Below are 18,041 nucleotides of genomic sequence, written 5' to 3'. Positions count from 1 at the left end.
TGCCTCCCCCAGCCTGAGTCTGGCTTATATCCTGGGAGAGTGCATCGGCGGGGGTTGGTGAGTCCTGGGCTGCAGCTGGGGAATGTCCCAGATTGGCGACGGTGCTGGGAACCCCTGTCCAGAGGTGTGCCTTGCCTCTGCATATCCCCTCAGCAAGTCTTGTTCAAAAGCCAATATTTCAAGGTTTCCTTCCAGACCTGGCCTCACACTCCAGTGCTCAGGGCTGCTTGACCCCAGTTCTGTCCCTCTCCCCAACCCTTCCCAGGAAGCAGATAGAGAACAAGCAAGGTGAGTCTGGGCAGGAGACCCCTCCAGTAGTGGCAGCTGGAACTGGGGGGCTTCTAAGGTCCCCCTCTCCCTGCCTGGAAGAGGTGCTCTCAGTCCTCTGGCTCCCTCTCACCACCCCAGTGTTGAGGGGCACACCCTGGCCTGCTCTAATCAGTTCCCCTAGAGGGGCAGGCACTCTCCTTTCTGAACCCAGCTGGGGCCCTGCCTGGTGGTCTGGGGGTGAATGGCAGCCACAAGCTCACAGAGAGCTGTCCCCTTAGGGCACCAACCAGTCATGGGCCTGGACGCTGCCCATTGTTTACCCAGCCTCTTTGATCCAGGGATTGCAAAGCCCTTAACATATTCAGGCCATTAATGGGCTCTGAAGCGCTGGCTTTGATGGTTCCAGCCAGAGTGGAAAAAACAAGGCTGGAGAGGAGGCTCCAGCTCACCTGGGTGAGTCCAGCCATCTCACCTGCTCAATGGGCTCAGAACAGCTGGATGGGTGAGTAGAAAGACTTTCTTTTTCTTTTTTTTTTTTTAGGGCCACACCTGCAGCATATGGAAGTTTCCAGGCTAGGGGTCAAATTGGAGCTACAGCTGCCAGCCTACACCACAGCTGCAGCAATGCCAGATATGAGTGTGTCTGCGACCTACACCACAGCTCACAGCAATGCCAGATCTTTAGCCCACTGAGCAAGGCCAGGGATGGAACCCACGTCCTCATGGAAACTAGTCGGGTTCTTCACCACTGAGCCATGATGGGAACTCCCTAAAAAGGCTTTCTTTGCTTGGTGACTGACAGCAGGCTCCCACCCCACCCTAGCTGTGCCCACCTAACTAAGGTCCTGGGAGGGGGGACTAAGTTTGTGCCAGCTCCTGCTTTGGGCATGGGGGGGATGCTCACAGTGTAAGCACACAGGCTTAGCTTGGAGTGGGGAGTGGAGTTCACTCAGATGTGCTTGTTTCAGAGGTGAGAGCCAGAAACCCACGGCACACGTGCGTATACACTGGATTCCGCCCACATGCACGGTTACCCCTGCAGGGATTGGGAACACATCAGCAGACAAAAGACCAAGATCCCTGCCCTTGTGAAGATGGCATTCTAATGGGGTGGCGCTGCTCACTAAAACTATATGGTCTGAGAAGGTCAGTGGTGCCTAAAAATATTCATAGCAGGGTAAGGGATTGGAAGTGCTAGGGTTCGCAATTTGAAAAAGGATCAAACCTCCTTGAAAGGGTGACATTTAGTTGAACAAAGGCTTAAAGACAGTGGGAAGCGAGCCATGCGGATGTCTGGGGAAAGAGCAAGAGCGTTCCTGGCAGAGGGAACTTGTCAGTGTACTCTCGCTCCCCGCAGGAGTGTCTGGGGAAGGGCGAACGCGCCTCAGGGTGTCTAGCTGAGCTTGTGCAGACATGTGTGCTCCCTGAGAGAAGCGGGAGACTGAGACAGGAGTTCCCGCTGACCGCTTCCACTTCTGGAATGCTCTGCTTCAGGCCGGGCACCATGCTCAGCCCTCCCTGCTCATGCCCTCTCATTTCACTCTCATCTCCACAAGAGCAGAGCAAGTGTTATTTCCATTTTACAGACGAGGAAACTGATGCCAGAGAGGTCAAAGGGGGTTGTCTTGCCTCCAGAGCCGTGGCTGTTGACCCCTGCACCATCCTGCTCCTGCACTCATGACACAGATGAGTGTGATGGTATGTCTCCTGTACATACATGTGACAGGGCATGTTTGGCATGTGACAGAGAAAAAGCGTTTGCATTACTGTGACTGCCGTTTTATGTATGACTGTGGCCCAGTGTCGCCGTGTGCCAAGTTGTATACTTTCTTGATGCAGCTGTGACACCAGCCATGGCTTGTGGTGACTATGTCAGAGGCCTGAGTGGCAGCAGGCGTGCCTGTGGGTGTGTTTGGGGGTGGTGCCGTGTTTCCGGGTGCAAGAAAAACACTGACTCAGTGGCTGGCATTGTTCTCTCATGGATAATTCCTGTAGCCATCTATGATGCCAGGACAGGAAAAAAATCAAGAACTGGGAATCAGAGCCAGACTGGGGGAGGCTAAGGGAGGAAAGACCCACCCCGCACCCCCAACCCCTCAGTGCTCTCTCATCAGTCCACCACCCCCCATGACCCGCAGTTGGTGGGGGGCAGGGGAGCTCCGGAGGGGGAAACCCATTGCTGTGAACTTGGGGAACAGAAGACATGACCCCAGGCAGTTACATGATGTGTTGCCCTTCTGGCCCCACTCTCCGCCCTTCTCCATGCTCTGCGCCCTTGGGAGGCCGACCTCTATGGACTGTGCATCAATGGCTCCCTTGTTCCTCTCTGTTTCAGCCAATGAGAGTCCCAGCAGGAAGTACTGGAGGGAGGAGGTGAATTGGGTGTTTATTCCCCCTGTCCCCTTCCCGCCAGGTTGCCGTGGCTGCCTACATCTCCCAACCAAAGAACTGCTCCCGGCAGGGCCTCCCTGGGCCCTTCGCTCCCGCTCCTCTCTGCACCTCGTCAGGCCCAGGCGTTGTAAAGCCCTCCCCCTGTTGCTGGCCAGAGAGCTGCACTGTACCTTGTTGGTTGTGTAGCCAAGAGTCCCTTTTTCAATCTCTCCCTAGTTTGAGTGTCCCCTGTCTCCTGTTGGGACCCTGACCGACAGACAAGACCATCCGGCCACCAGCACAGTCACAGACAATCCTCCCTCATGCTGCAGGGGTTCCCCAAACAGCCTTGACCTCCCTGTGTCACATGGTCTCCGCATGCATTCCAGTCCATTCCATTCCCTAGCTTCCTCCGCACATCCTTTCTTTTCTTTTTTTTTTTTTTCCTGTCTTTTTAGGGCCACACCTGTGGCATATGGAAGTTCCCAGGCGAGGGGGGGAAATCGGAGCTGTAGCAAGGTCAGTGATAGAACCCCAGTCCTCATGGATACTCATCGGGTTCCTTACCACTGAGCCACAGTGGGAACTCCCCCTCAGCCCATCCTTAACTGGAGAAGACTTCCTGGAGAGGGACAGCTTTGAGCCAGGCCAAGGGAGAAGTCAGTCTGTAAATCAGTCACCAAGCCCAGATCACCAGACAAAACTAAACTGAAGCTGCTCAAGGAGCTGCCAGCTTAAGGAACTGTGATGGACACACACAAAGGAAAGGCGGCGAGGGCACTCGCAAAGTAAACCTCAAAACCACATGCATCTGTCTCACATTGCTAAGATTTATTCTTCCTGAATGTATAAATCAGGGAACTGACTCAATACATGTTCATTTTGCGGAATTCTACAAGTTCTGGGCTGCGTGTGAGTCGAGGGACCCCTTCCCTCTCCCATCAGGAGATTTGAATCAATGTGCTCCCTTTTTTCATTTAAAACCTAGACTTGTTATGTGGCCAACACTCCTTCCTGAGAAAGAGGTGTGTCCCCCGGGAGCCGATCCTCTTTCTGAGGGGCCACCGGCAGGTGCCCACATGGCAGGGCAAGGACGGTGGACCAGGGCAACTGAGGAATTGCTCAGAGCAGTGTTTTCCCTCAAATGGGCCTCCTGGCGCTGTTACACTGAGAAGCAACAACACCTACCACACTGCGGGCCCCAGCTATGCTGTGGCTTGTTTGAGAATGACTCTATTCTTAAAAAGAAATCCTTTTCACTTTCACACTGGAAAGGTGTGCTGCACTCTTAAATAATCTGATTGCATCTCAAGGACTTGTCGTAACATTTCCAATTGTACAGCGTAAGCCCAAGTCAGATGTGGCACACATAAGGACATTCAGAGTACAGGCACCTTCCCCACAATCCCGCCCCTCACCACTCTAAAGTGAAGGGCTCCTGTGATGGGAGGAGGGCGCCGGGCTTGAGCAGGGTGGATTTGAGACGACTTCCTGAAGGAGGTGCCCAGGAAAGGAGCAGAATCCAGGAGTCAGATCCAGAGTCGGGGCACTGAGGAGCTGGGAGGAGCTGGAAAGGACAACGTCAAGAGCTTTAATTACCTCTCTCACAGCCACCCGGCCCCACCCAAGCCCTTCCACATCCACCTCCTTAAGAGGGGCTATAGTGAAGAGAAGGTATAGAGGCCATATTTTGGAATGGGCTCCCCTGGCTCCCTCCCTGGAAGGGGTGGGGGCCCCTGGGGTGAGCTCCCTTGGGCCTCTGTCCTTGGCTAGGATCCCCACTGGTCTGAGCAGCTGGAATGGAATGTTCCTGGGATAAAAAGCCTGCCCCTCCTCCTCTCCCCTTATGGAGTTCCTCAGAGACTGCAGGAGGGGGAAAGAAGGAGGGGGGAAACCGGTCCAGGGATGCCTGATATGGCGATGCTCTGGAGAAGCCAAGGCCCATACTGCCTGGGGGCTCTGTCTTGGCACCCTCTCCTAGGATAGGTAAGTTGGCTCCTCCGAACATTTACAGACCTCTTCTGTGTGCTAGGCACATGGTATGACCTTTTATTTAATACTCAGAAGTTATCTCCTCCCTAAACTCCCCATAAAACACACACACACACACACACACACACACAAATAGCTCAGAGGAGGGAAGTCAATTGCCCAAGGTCTCCCACCTGAGAAGCTCCAGGCCAGGACTAAACCCCAGGCCTGTCTTGTTCTAAGACAGGACACGTTGCCCTGCCACCCTCCTCCTCTGCCATCCCAGGCTCTTTGCTCTCTTTGGCACCAAACACTCCAGCCTAAGTGTGAGTGGAGGCAGCCCTCCAAGGCAAGCCCAGGCCCTGAGCATCCTTGGCCTGTCCTTGTGCTGATTCAGCCTTACTCACCCCCCAGAGCCCAGACAACCAAGCTGGGGAGCCAGCCTGTGGAGCCATGCCCAGATCTTGGAGGGTTGGCACCTTCTGCCACCTCTCCAAGATCTCACCACTTCCCTCCTCAGAACCAAGGACCAGGGGTCACTGTACCCAGACACAAAAGGTGAGAGTCTAGAAGCCCTCATTAGCTCACTAAATGAAGAGCCACATAGGGAGTTCTCTTCCGGCACAGCAGGTTAGGATCCAGTGTTGCCACTGCAGCGGCTTGGGTTGCTGCCTTGGCTCAGGTTTGATTTCTGGCCTGGGAACTTCCGCATGTTGTGGGCATGGCCAAAAAAAAAAAAAAAGAAAAAAGAAAAAAGAAAAAGAAAAAGCCGCATAGCCTAATGTTTACGGTGTCCTCTATTTAGAGGTTCCATGTTCTCAGGCAAGTCACCTGCACTCCCCGATCCTCAGTTTCCTCATTGGTGGGAATGGGGATAACTCCTACTTTGCAAAGTAGATGGGTTGAAGCAACTTTGGAAAGATTTTCCTGAAAAGACAGCTGCAAAGTGCTTAGCACAGTGCCTGGCATATTTGAGGTGGTGGTTTATATTTTATTCCAGAACCAAGGATTCCCTTCCCCCATCACTCCTGGCCAGGGTGTGGTCAAGGTCTGATGTGGGAAGAAATAGGCTGGGGAGCTCCCAGTTTTCCCAAATACCTCCTCCCACGCTGGCTGTAAAATAGGGGAGGAGGTAAAGAGTCTCTCCTTCAGCTCAGAGAAGACTGGGATCCTGGATTTTTTTCAGGGGACCTGGCCGTCTGGGGAAGGGAACCTCCTAGAGACGTCTAGCCCACTGCACGCTTGGTGCACCTTGGTTGAGATCTGTTGCCGCAACCTAATCTTTAGAAAGCCGCCTTGATCCCCAGGTGGCAGCGGGGTGCGGTGTTCTCATCAATTATCAGGGTAGCAAATCTGGGAGGAGAGAAATGACTCTGGGCTTTCACCCAGACTGTGACCGCCCACAGAAGCAACCTCTCTTTTCAGGAAAATCTTTCCTAATGGACCTCCCCTGTGAGGCCAGAGGCCCGCCCCATCTCTAAGTGACCACCAGTACCCGCTCATTCTGCCAGACCCTTAAAGCTCAAAGCCTGCGAAGCCGGGACAACGTGGGGACTGGCTGGGGGCGGGGACACTGGAAGGCCGCGCCTGCTCCAGGCCACGCCCCCACGCCCGGGAAGCAGCCCACACTGCCCTCTGGTGGCACCGTCCAGAGGCGCCCTGACTCGGCGAGGGCGGGGCCAAGAGAGTGAAAAGGGCTCCTCCAGGGGAGGGGCAGATCCCTGCTCAAGCCTTGAACCGGTCTTCTAGCCCTAGGCCCTAGCCTGAGGAAAGGCTCCGGTTCCCCCCGTCACTTCCCTTTGCGGAGATCCCAGATTCGCTGGTGGCCATCAGTGTCCCTCAGTGCACAGACCCCTCAGGAGCCCCTGTACTCTGTTGGGCCCCCAGGGCTAGATGGCTAGGGACCTTCTAGGAAGTGTTCAGGAAGTAATTGGGGGTGGGGAAGGGCTATAGTTACTTGTGCAGGCCTAAAAACAGCCCTCCCTGCAACATAAACTGCCCAGCCCCAGAGGGTCCCCTGCGCCGGTGACGGGAAGGCTCCCTAGAGGAGGACTGGGAGACACAAGCCCTTGAAAGCAGAGACCCTCTGATTCAGCGCTGCTTCTTGAGCCCCTGGACTGAACAGATATCAATGTTTGCTGATTGAGGAGAAAATGGAGCCTGCTACAGGGGCCTTGAGTGGGCCAGGAACAGAGGGGAAGGTGATTAGTTGGCTGAGTGGGAAGAATACTGAACCAAGAGCTGGGGTTCAAGCCACTGAGCGCTGTGTGCCCTGGCAGATGCCCTTGGTGAGAAGAGTGGGAGTGGGACATCTGGAAATGGAGGGAGGGGACAAAGCTGCCTGTGACACCTGGACTAGTCTCTACTTCCTACATATATCGATTTTCCAGCAAGAGCCATCTCTAATGCCCTACCCACCCCACCCCCCTCCTCCAAATCAGGACAAAGCTGATTACCAATAAATCCCCGAGAAGGCAAAATTGTGATGGCACAGAGCACTTTACACCATTAGCTAAAAGCTTCTCTGGACCAAATGTCCCTCTTCTGTGCAACCTAGAAAACAAACAGTCCTGGCTGCAGCCCAGCACTGCAACCTGAGCTCCTATGTCACCTCCAGGGAGTCCTTGTCCTCTCTGGGCCTCTAGACCCAAAATGACCCAAGTAGCTTTGGAAGATCCTCGCTCTCTGGGGAGGCCAGAGGATGCCAGGGTCCCTCATGCCCTCCCAGACCCAAAGATCTCAGAGTCTCTGAGTCCCAAAGAATGAGTTCAGGAAGGCCTGGTTGTTAGCTGAGAAACCAGCCAAAAATTTGGTACCTGGGAGAGGAAGGGCTGGGGGCAGGGGAGGGGGTGGTTAGGGGAGGGCCCCTGGGGCTCTGCTTTTCAGAACAGTGAGCCTGACCCAGAGGACTCTAGGATTAAACCAGATTCCCATGACTCTAATGATCTCATCCTACCCCCTTGTCACCACTCCCAAGCCCTGAAATGAGGAGGGACAGCTCTGCTCAGAGAAGGACTGAGGAAACCCACCCAAAGGAGGGGCAGAATTGTTCTAGGTCACACAGCAGACAGGCTGATGCCAGTTCTCTCTAGCCCCTGCCCTGGATGGGGGAGAGATGCTGCAGGAAGGACACATGGGCTTAGGACCTAGGTTTGTCCGTAGCTGCCGTGTGACCTTGCCATTCCATAAAATGAGGACTTTAAATTAGCTCCCCAAAGCAGGGCCTGTTTCTAGGTGTGATATAAAGGAATAAAACATTCTTCCACGACTTATGGAGAAGACAGACCTCTGCCCTATGTTAATCTCACTACAACCCTTCCATAAGGTGAAGATACCCACTTCACAGACTGACAAGTGAGGCTGCAGTCGATGCAGCCGGTGAGCAGCAGAGCAGCAGCCAGGCCATTCCCAGCTGAGTGGGGCAGGAGACTGGAGGGCCTGAAGGGCATGCAGAAAGGAAGAGAAGCAGATCTCATTTCAGGTCTGGCCCTTTAAGGCTCCCCCTTTCTAAGAGCTGATGACATACCTGCCCTCCCCCCTCCCCCGGGGTCCTGTTAAACGATGTCACCTGGCTCCATCCCTGGCAGAGCCATCTTGGCAACAGGTTAGGAGGGGCCCCTAGGAGAGCCAGCAAGGCTTTAGGCAGTCACCAAACACCCTACTCTGGTCATGAGTCAGCCTGTACTCAGCTGGAAGCTGCATGGGGACCTGAGAAAGATCTGTCTCCTGGGAGTGGAAGGGCCTAATTTAGACTCTCTGGGATTCCATCTCCCCAGATGGAAAATAGGGGCTTAGGAGGGACCTCGGTGGTATATCGCTGTACCAGACCCCACCCCATCCTGGGGCCTCAGTATTCGGTCCTCCAGGAGGGCGGTGCCAGAAAGCAGCAGCCTCAAGGGCAAGATTCTTCTTACAGCCCCAAGGGACCCAGGAAAGGGAGCGCAGGTGGAGGTTTGGGGGAGGGGGTTGCTGCGTCAGTGCAGCAGGATCCAGTTGGTAAAAGTGTGCTGGCAAACCCCTCCTGCTATCTGAGCATCCCCAATTTGTCCAACTATATAATGGCGACTTGGTGCTACCACCTCATTCCCCAGGAGGTCTGGGAGAGGTGGCAACAGAAAGTGGACAGTTTTATTAAGGACCCAGCAGACTCCAGAAGCCCCGGGGAAGGGAAGCCTGGAAGGCAGCGCCGCCCTGCCCCGCCCCGCCCCACCCCATGGATGCACCGCACCTCAGTTCAGCCTCTTTTACTGGGCCCCCGGCCCCCCAACTCTCTTCCAGTGGTCGGCCAGTCTGTCCGTCCGCGTGGGTGGCGCCGTCGGTCCAGCCGGCGTCCGTAATCCTTCAGTCGGCGACTGCCTGTCGGGGTGGCCAGGGGTCCCCGCGCGGAGGTTAGCGCTGGGGGGAGGCAGGGCCGCGGGGTGGGCTTCGGCGGAAGGGCGAGTCAGGCTCGGGGCCGTGGCCCCGTCGCAGGCGCCCGGCGCCCCAGGGCACACAGCCGCCCAGACCCAGCGCGGAGGCGAGCAGCGCGGGCGGGCGGCCGCGGCGGCCGCGGCGCGAGCCCTTCTTGAGCCGCGACCCGTGCGCTGCCAGGTAGAGCTCGGCCTGCGCCACGCCGCCGCTCAAGCGACCCAGGCTTTCGGCGCGATGCGCCAGGCGTAGCTCGGCGGCCAGGAAGACGCGGTGCAGCTGCAGCACGCGGCTCTCCAGCTCTGACACCAGGCGCCGGCGGCCCTCCACCTCCAGGAGCCGCCGCCGAGCTTCGGCCAGCTCCAGCGCACGGCCCCCAGACCCAGCAGCCGCGGCAGCCACCTTGCTGGGGCCGTCGCCCGCGCCCCCTGCCGGCCCAGTACCCCCAGAGCCCCCGCTAGCGCCCTGACGCCAACGCTGTAGCTCCTGCCCCTCCGCTGAGCCCGCCGACTCCGGGACCGCCTCGGGCAGCGGTGAAGCTTGAGCCGGGGTCGGGGTCAAGGTCGGAGTTGAAGGTGGGGGCTGAGGGGACGACAAGGGCTCCCGGGGCGGCGGCGGTGGAGACCCGGGTTCCGCCGTCCCTTCCTGGGCCCCCGGGCCGCAGGCGCTGATGCGGCAGCCCGGCATCCCCCGCCCCCCTGGCGGCCCACAACAGTCGATCCTCGGGTTTGGCTGGCTGTCCCCCGCTGTCCCCCCACCCGGGGGAGGACGCACACGCGAGAGAGACGCAGCCAAAGCCTTGCGCCAGCGCCGCGCCGGCTGCCGGTGCATCTTATAGGACACGGGGCGGAGCGAAGGGCAGCACAGCCAGTCAGACTGTCAGGTCCTGAACCCGCCTCCCCTGCCCCGCCCCGTCAGGACTGAGCTCAAACCCTTCGGGTCCTTGGACCTTCGTTCCACGCAGTCCCGTTAGGGCAGCCAGTCCCTATCTACCTCCCCCAAAATCGGGGTGGAAAGGGGAACGCATCTTCTCTCGTCTGGCCCCTGAGCCAAAAGCTCTAGTAGCTGGTGCTGAGAGTTTTGCCTGATGGCACACCAGGTACCAGTGAAAGCTGGACTAGAACTCAAGAGTTTTGATTCCTTACACCGTCCACCTTCCTGTACCGCACGCTGCCCCTTGGCCGAATAGGCTCTACCTGGTCTCCTGGGCCATAAACTTCGCCAGGACCCTGTTCTCCAATCTTCCTGTGGCGATGGAGAGATTAACACAGAGGAGCTACTGGTGTCGAGGTGGGGATATGGCAGGGTTGGTTACTCACCAGGCTCCCTCAATTTGCGGAACGGCTGCTGCTGCGTGGCTTTCGTGGCTTTGGCAACTCTTGGTGGGCCCCCTAGAGGAGCCCCACCGCACAGTGGGCAAAATTCTTTCCATGTTCTTGCGCCTGTTTGCTCCTCCCAGTAGGTGTCCCTACACCTTTTACACAGAGGCAGAAACAGATCCAGAAGGTGCAGTGGAGCCTTACCAAGATCGGGGTCTGAATCTAGACCATTCAGAGACAAACTCAGCCATTCGTGCCCTCTGAGAGCTCAGATACCCGAATCTTTTCATTGTCACTGAGGGCACCCTCTTTAACTGGGACTTTAGTCGTACTGGCAAAATGATGGTACTGAGTTCTGGCCATTTTCCCACAGCAGAAGTGACGGCCATACTATCTCCAAACACTGACCCAGACTCCGTGGCCCTGCCATGTGCTTGAAAGTGTCATCATAACTGAGAGGTCTCTGTGTTGGGCGGTGGCAGGGGCTGGAGGCCCAAAAAACAGCTGAAACTGATTGGGAAGAACTGCAACAGATCTTGGGCTCAGGGGGGAACTGACAAATGTGTGGCCAGTGTGATTACTGCCCCAGCCTGAAAAGGAGGCTGATGGGGGTGAGGCATCCCCCCCCCATCCCCATGCCCACACCCCATCGTGTTCTCTAAGTGCTTGTAAATGCCTTAGATTGAGTGATGGGGACTTGTGGGGCAACAGCTCGGCTCCTGAGAGGTAGCTCAGAGGGGCTCAGAGAGGAGGTAGCTCAGAGGGGCTCAGAGAGAAGCTTGAGGGGGCATCAAGCTCAGTGAAGGGGGAGGAGGATTTAGGAGGGGATGGGGGGGGTGTTCAGTGACGGGGAGTGGAGGCCCAGGGGAGGCTGAGGGCGTGGGCTCAGTGAATGCGATGGGTTCAGTGAGGAAAGAGGGGATTAGTGGGCACATTGGTGCCAGAGGCTCACAGAGGGAGGGGGGTGGGGCTCAGGAACTCAGAGGGGCTCAATGGGAAGGTTAGCAGGTTACCCCTTGCCCCTGCTGAGGAGGAATGTCCTACTAAATTGCCTCCTTTATTTATTTATTTACTTATTGAGTCTTTTTAAGGCTGCACCCGCCATATGGAGGTTCCCAGGCTAGGGGGTCTAATCAGAGCCACAGCTGCCGGCCTACACCACAACTCACTGCAACACAGCATCCTTAACCCACTGAGCGAGGCCAGGGATCGAACCCGCAACCTCATGGTTCCCAGTTGGGTTCATTTCCACTGCGCCACGACGGGAACTCCCAGAGACAGGTGATGTTCATGGATTGGCAGACTCAACATTAGAAAAGGATTTTAATTATCTCTAATCTGTAGATGCAACATAATCACAGGGGGTTGTTGTTGTGTGTGTGAGTTTAAATTCCACATACACTGCCCTTCTGGGTGACCTTGGCCAAGTCGTGAATAGGAGATTCACATTTATTGACTAGAAGAACATTCTCCATCTCTCCACAGCATACCTAGGAGAGGGAGCATCATCAGCCTTTATTCCCAATGAGAAAATTAAGCTCAGAGAAGTAAAGAGACTTGCTCAAGGTCACACAGCAGATAAGCAGCCAAAGATTCAAACACAGGGAGTTCCTGTTGTGGCACAGTGGAAATGAACCCAACTAGTATCCATGAGGACCCAGGTTTGATCCCTGGCCTCGATCAGTGGGTCAAGGATCTGGTGTTGCTGAGATCTGTGGTGTAGGTCGCAGACGAGACTCACATCCCATTTTGTTTTGGCTGTGTGGTAGGCCAGTGGCTGTAGCTCCGATTCAGGCCTAGCCTGGGAACTTCCATGTGACTCAGGTGGGGCCCTAGAAAAGGCCAAAAAAAAAAAAAAAAAGAAAAGATTCAAACACAGATGTGACCCACCCTAAAGTCATAGCTCACTTCCCTGTCATCTCTGACATGTTCCCTGTTCCTGTCCCCTATGGCATTTCCCATGAGTCATCTATGTGTATTTATTTATTGTTTAGTTATTTCATAGTCTCTCCCTAAACTGGTTTTGCTTATCATCAGACTTCCTTGAATTTGGGTAGAGTGCCTGGCCCGTAAGGCCACTCGAATATTTGTTGGAACTGAAAAATAATACAAAAAGAATGAAAAATAATATAAGAGTAGAGTTTCTGCTGTGGTGCAGTGGGTTAAGAATCTGACTGAAGAGGCTTGGGTCACTGCAGAGGTTTGATCCCCAGCCTGGAGCAGTGGGTTAAAGGGTCCGATGTAGCCCCGGCTATGGCATTGTTTGCAGCTGCAGCTGGGATTTGGTCCCTGGCCTAAGAACTTCCAGATTCCTCGAGTGTAACCATTAACAAAAAAAGAAAAAAAGAAAAAGTATGCAAAAGAGAACAGAGCTTGTTGGGAATAGAGAACTCCCCTTCATTCACTTTTTCTTTCTTTATTTTTCTTTTTATGGCCACAGCTGCAACATATCGAGGTTCCTGGTCCAGGGGTCAAATTGGAGCCGCAGATGAGGCCTTCACCACAGCCATAGCTACACCAGATCTGAGCCACATCTGTGACCTATGCAGCAACGCCTAATCCTTAAAGCCACTGAGGCCAGGGATCAAACCCACATCCTCACAGAGACATCATTGCGTCCTTAACCCACTGAGCCACAATAGGAACTCTTCATTCATTCATTCTTTATTTCCCCTCATTTGACAAATCTGATCATTAAATTCTTTGTCAGGATGGCTGCTGAAGGCGCAGCAACAATCCGATGGGGCCCTGCCCTCAGAGAGGACACAGATGATGGCAGTGCAGTGAGCTATTGCCTGGGATGGGGCAATAGGGGCTATGGGAACACAGAGCAGACACTGAGCCCATCTGGGTGGGGAGGGGATCAGGGAGAGTTCCCTGCAGAAGATGATATTTAAACTGAAACCTGAAGGATGAGTCAAAGTACATGGTACACAGATGGTGGGGGACAGGAAGGGAGAAGGATCTGGGATGGGAACACTATGTGCACAGGACCAGAGGTAAGTGAGCTTTGGCATCTGCCAGCTTCCTTCATGGCTTCCTTAAATGCCCTGAGCTCCACACTCCCAAGATTGGACCGGGGCCACAGCCAACCACCTCTTAGGGCACAGCCAGCCTGGCAAACACATTTGGAATTATAAAATACATTTTTTTTTTGTCTTTTGTCTTTTGTCTTTTGAGGGCCGCACCTGCAGCATATGGAGGTTCCCAGGCTAGGGGTCTAATCGGAGCTGCACCTGCCAGTCTATGCCACAGCCACAGCAACACCAGATCTGAGCCATGTCTGCAACATACACCACAGCTCACGGCAACACCAGATCCCTAACCCACTGAGCTAGGCCTGGGATCGAACCTGAAACCTCATGGTTCCTAGTCGGATTCGTTAACCACTGAGCCACAACGGGAACTCCTAATTTTTTTTTTTTTAATGGCTGTACACACAGCATGTGGAAGCTCCCAGGCCAGGGACTGAATCCAAGCCACAGCTGCAACCTTTAACCCACTGCACTGGGCCAAGTATCAAACCTGAGTATCCATAGCAACTCGAGGCACTGCAGTCAGATTCTTAACCCACTGCACCACAGCAGGAACTCCCAGAAAAAAAAAAAAAATTTTTTTTTGTTCTTTTTTGGCCACCCCACGGCATATGGAGTTCCTCCGCCAGGGATCAGATCCAAGCCTCAATTGTGACCTGAGCCACAGCTCTGACAACACCAGATCCTTCACCCACTGTGTTGTGCCAGGGATTGAGCCTGCATCCCAGTGCTCCCAAGATGCTACGGCCATCCCGTTGTACCACAGCAGGAACTCCCCAGAAAAAAAAAATATATATATATATATATAGTTTTTTGTCTTTTTGCCATTTCTTGGGCCATTCCCATGGCATATGGAGGTTCCCAGGCTAGGGGTCGAATCGGAGCTGTAGCCGCCAGCCTACGCTGGAGCCACAGCAATGCAGGATCCGAGCCGCGTCTGCAACCTACACCACAGCTCACGGCAATGCCAGATCCTTAACCTACTGAGCAAGGCCAGGGATCGAACCCGCAACCTCATGGTTCCTAGTCAGTTTCGCTAACCCCTGAGCCACGACGGGAACTCCAGAAAAAAGATATTTTTAAACTATAAAGTTTATTATCTTTTTCCCTGATTTTTTATCAAAATGTACATTCCTTTTGTAGGAAAGATAGGAAATAGAGAAAATACTAAAATTTTAAAAAAGAATAGCAAGGAAAGGCATCCAGAATTAAAGACTTGAATCTGAATTGAAGCTCAGTCGTCTCCTAGCTGCACACACAACTCTGAGAGAGGCACTTTTTCTATGTCAACTTTGGGGTCTGATACCTATGGCAAAGATACAGATATGCAAAACTCAAAAATTTGTCCAAGACTGAATAGACTTGTGGTTGCCAAAGGGTAGGGGAGGGAAGGGAGGGGGAATGGATGGGGAGTTTGGGGTTAGTCCATGCACACTGTTACATTTAGAATGGGTAAGCAATGAGGGCCTGCTGTTCAACACAGGGAACTATACACAATCACTTGGGATAGAACACCGTGGAAGATAATAGGAAAAAAGAATGTATGTCTACGTAGGACTGGGTCACTTTGCTGTACAACAGAAATTGACAGAACAGTGTAAATCAACTGTAATAAAAAACAAAATAAATATTGCATATCCAAAAAAAAAAAAAAAAGGAGTTCCCATGGTGGTGCAGAGGTAACCATCCCAGCTAGTATCCATGAGAATTCAGGTTCCATCCCTGGCCTTGCTCAGTGGGTTAGGACACCAGCATTGCCGGGAGCTGTGGTGTGGGTCACAGACTCAGCTCGGATCCCGCGTTGCTGTGGCTCTGTTGTAGACCGGTGGGTACAGCTCCAATTAGACCCCTAGCCTGGGAACCTCCATATGCCACAGGTACAGTCCTAAAAAGAAAAAAAAAAAAAAAAAAAAGACTGCATCCAAGTTCTCACAGCTAGTCTTCTGTAGTTAGAGATCATGAAAGAGAAGAGGCAGCCAAGGGGGGCCTGGTTCCAGATGCAGAGTCCTGTCCATTATACACACTCCCCTCCCAGGACTGCAGCCAGTGGACACAGAACTATACGGAGGGAAGATGCAGCCCAAAGCAGGATACCTTCCATCAGCTGAGAGGCGGGTGGGGTAGGGCAGGAGGTCAAGGCTTAAAGAGTTGATGTCCACCTCCGCCAAGAAGATTCAGGGCCTCTGCTAAGAGATTCAACCCCTCCCTTTCAGCCTCTTCCTGGCAACCTGGTCTGGCATCCTCCAGGATGTGATATCAGTTTAATAATTTAGCAGATGCGGACAAAGATAGCAGCTCTGAAAATAACCCAGCCAGGCCGCAGCCTCCATCTCCTCTTTGCTCAGCAGACTCCCCTGCCCTCCCCCCAAGGCCTCTGGTTGCCCCACACTCATCAGCAGGCTCCTGATTTGACATCTCCTCTTTCTTCTACCCTCCTCCTCCTCACCTCCTCTTTCTCACCATTCTCAAATGAAGAGCTTTTGTATTCATTAGATCTTAAAGGAACCTCGTGCCACAAGTCAGAAGACTTGGGTTTAATTCACAATGTGGACTTGAGCAAGTCCCTCCTCTTCTCTAAGTCTCTGTTTCCACATCTATAGAATGAGGGCTCTGGATTCCTGAAGGTCCCAAGAACAACATGATTGGGTAGGGGGAGGGCAGGGCCCCAGTCAGGGGACCAGATAGCTTTCCCAGGAAGGCGAAAGTGCAGTGTCAGATACTATATGATACCACCTATATGGGGAATCTAAAATATGGCACAGGGGGAGTTCCCATTGTGGTGGAGCAGAAACAAATCCAACTAGGAACCATGAGGTTGTGGGTTCCATCCCTGGCCTCGCTCAGTGGATTAAGGATCTGGCATTGCCATGAGCTATAGCGCAGGTCGCAGAGGCAGCTCGGATCTGGCGTGGCTGTGTCTGTGGTATAGGCTGGCAGCTGTAGCCCCAATTCAACCCCTAGCCTGGGAACCTACATATGCTGCAGGTGCAGCCCTAAAAAGCAAAAAAACAAAACAAAACCCAAAAAAGTATGTATATATATATATATGGCACAGGGAGTTTCCACTGTGGCTCCATGAGGATTTGAGTTCAATCCCTGGCCTTACTCAGTGGGTTAAGGATCCGGCATTGCTGTGAGCTGTGGTGTAGATCACAGATGCGGCTTGGATCTGGTGTTGCTGTGGCTGTGGCTGTGGCTGTGGCATAGGCTGGCAGCTGCAGCTCTGATTTGACCCCTAGCCTGGGAATTTTGATGTGCCTCAAGTATGGCCCTAAAAAGGAAAAAAAAAAAAAGAATGGGTAGACAATGTGGTCCTGCTGTATAGCACAGGGAACTATGTCCAATCAAGTGTGATGAAACATGATGAAAGAGAATATGAGCAAAAGGATGTAAATATATGTATGACTGGGTCGCTTTGATGTATAGCAGAAATTGACAGAACAATGTAAATCAACTAAAATTTAAAAAAAAGAAGACTTCTCCAATGGCCTAGCCGGTTAAGGCTCCTACGTTTTCACTGCTATGGCTTGGGTTGCTGTTGTGGTGCAGGTTCGATCCCTGGCCTGGGAACTTCCACATGCTGTGGGTGTGGCAAAAAAAGAAAAAAAGAAAAAGAAAATTAAAAAAAAAAACCTGCAGTTCAGTGCCATCTCAGTCAACAGCACTGCAACCCATCCTGCTGCTCCATCCAGAGAGTTCACAAGTTTTCTTTTTTTAAAATTTCTCTTGTGATGAAAATTTTGCCCTAGTTCTCATTCCGAGAACAAAAGGCTGTGACTTGTGTTTGTGTTCACAATGGATGTAGCAGGTTCCATGTGCTTTTGGTGTTTCATCACATTTCTGACAAGTAGAAATGTTACTTCCCTCTGGGAAGTTGGAAACAGCAATATGTTTTCCCCCTTGAAGCTTTGCTCAAATCAATCCCCACCTTTATGGGTCTCAGTTTTCACCTTTCTAAAATGCCCAGGTCTTGAAGGGTAAGAAAGCTACGTTTAGAGTCCGTGATCTCTAGATTGTAAGCTCCAAAGGGGTGACATTGAGTCTGCTTTCACGCATTTATTCAGAACAAAATTAAGCCCTTACCATGTACCAGCCACTGTGCAAGGTGCTCCGAGCACAGCAGTAAATAAGAGAAGCGCAGGAGTTCCCATTGTGGCTCAGCAAGTTAAGAACCCAACATAGTGTCTGCGAGGCTGTAGGTTCCATCCCTGGCCTCGCTCAGTGGGTTAAGGATCCGGTGTTGTTGCAAGCTGCGGCATAGGTCGCAGATGCAGCTAGGATCAGGTGTTGCTGTATCTGAGGTGTAGGTCAGCAGCTGCAGCTCCGATTCGACCCCTAGCCCCCAAAACTTCCATGTGTTGCAGATGCAGCCACAAAAAGAAAGAAAAAAAGAAAAAGAAAAAAAGCACAATCCCTGTTCCCACAAAGCTTACATTTCAGAAGCCAAAATAATTAACTCCCAAGAAATGTGCCATGAAGGAACAATAAAATACCTGCCAATATTTACTTGGTGTTTACTCTGTGCCAAGTACAGAGTACCTATCCTATGAGGTACTCCTTATTTTTCAGATAAGGAGCCTGAAGGACAGAGTAGTTAAGCAAATGCGACCAAGGTCACATAGTCAAGGGGTGGCCAGGCTAGGATTCAACACCCAGGCAGTCTGCCTCC

General features: G+C 53.1%; 1 protein-coding gene across 3 annotated transcripts; it reads right to left on the bottom strand.

Annotated features, from left to right (window-relative positions):
* Nucleotides 1-3,450: 3,450 nt before the first annotated feature.
* Nucleotides 3,451-9,847, bottom strand: TRNP1 (TMF1 regulated nuclear protein 1). 3 transcript variants are annotated; one of them, XM_047792788.1, is made up of 4 exons: nt 8,840-9,832; nt 7,951-8,049; nt 7,068-7,164; nt 3,451-4,207 (listed from the first exon to the last, which is right to left on the bottom strand). In XM_047792788.1, exon 1 carries the CDS (start codon nt 9,703-9,705, stop codon nt 9,001-9,003), a length of 705 nt encoding a protein of 234 aa, XP_047648744.1. In that variant the 5' UTR covers nt 9,706-9,832; the 3' UTR covers nt 3,451-4,207; nt 7,068-7,164; nt 7,951-8,049; nt 8,840-9,000. The 3 variants fall into 3 exon arrangements, with proteins under 3 accessions (XP_047648744.1, XP_047648743.1, XP_047648745.1); XM_047792787.1 differs by lacking the exon at nt 7,068-7,164; XM_047792789.1 differs by lacking the exons at nt 7,068-7,164; nt 7,951-8,049 and having other exon boundaries at nt 8,840-9,847.
* Nucleotides 9,848-18,041: the final 8,194 nt, after the last annotated feature.

This window comes from Phacochoerus africanus, chromosome 8 (genome assembly GCF_016906955.1).
Source record: "Phacochoerus africanus isolate WHEZ1 chromosome 8, ROS_Pafr_v1, whole genome shotgun sequence".
NCBI lineage: Eukaryota > Metazoa > Chordata > Mammalia > Artiodactyla > Suidae > Phacochoerus > Phacochoerus africanus.
The sequence above is the reverse complement of the archived record's forward strand: the minus strand, read 5'-3'. Positions and strand labels throughout refer to the sequence as shown.

Coding starts and splice junctions, on each gene's coding strand:
- TRNP1 (XM_047792789.1), bottom strand. CDS start 9,705: ATGCCGGGCTGCCGCATCAGCGCCTGCGGCCCGGGGGCCCAGGAAGGG.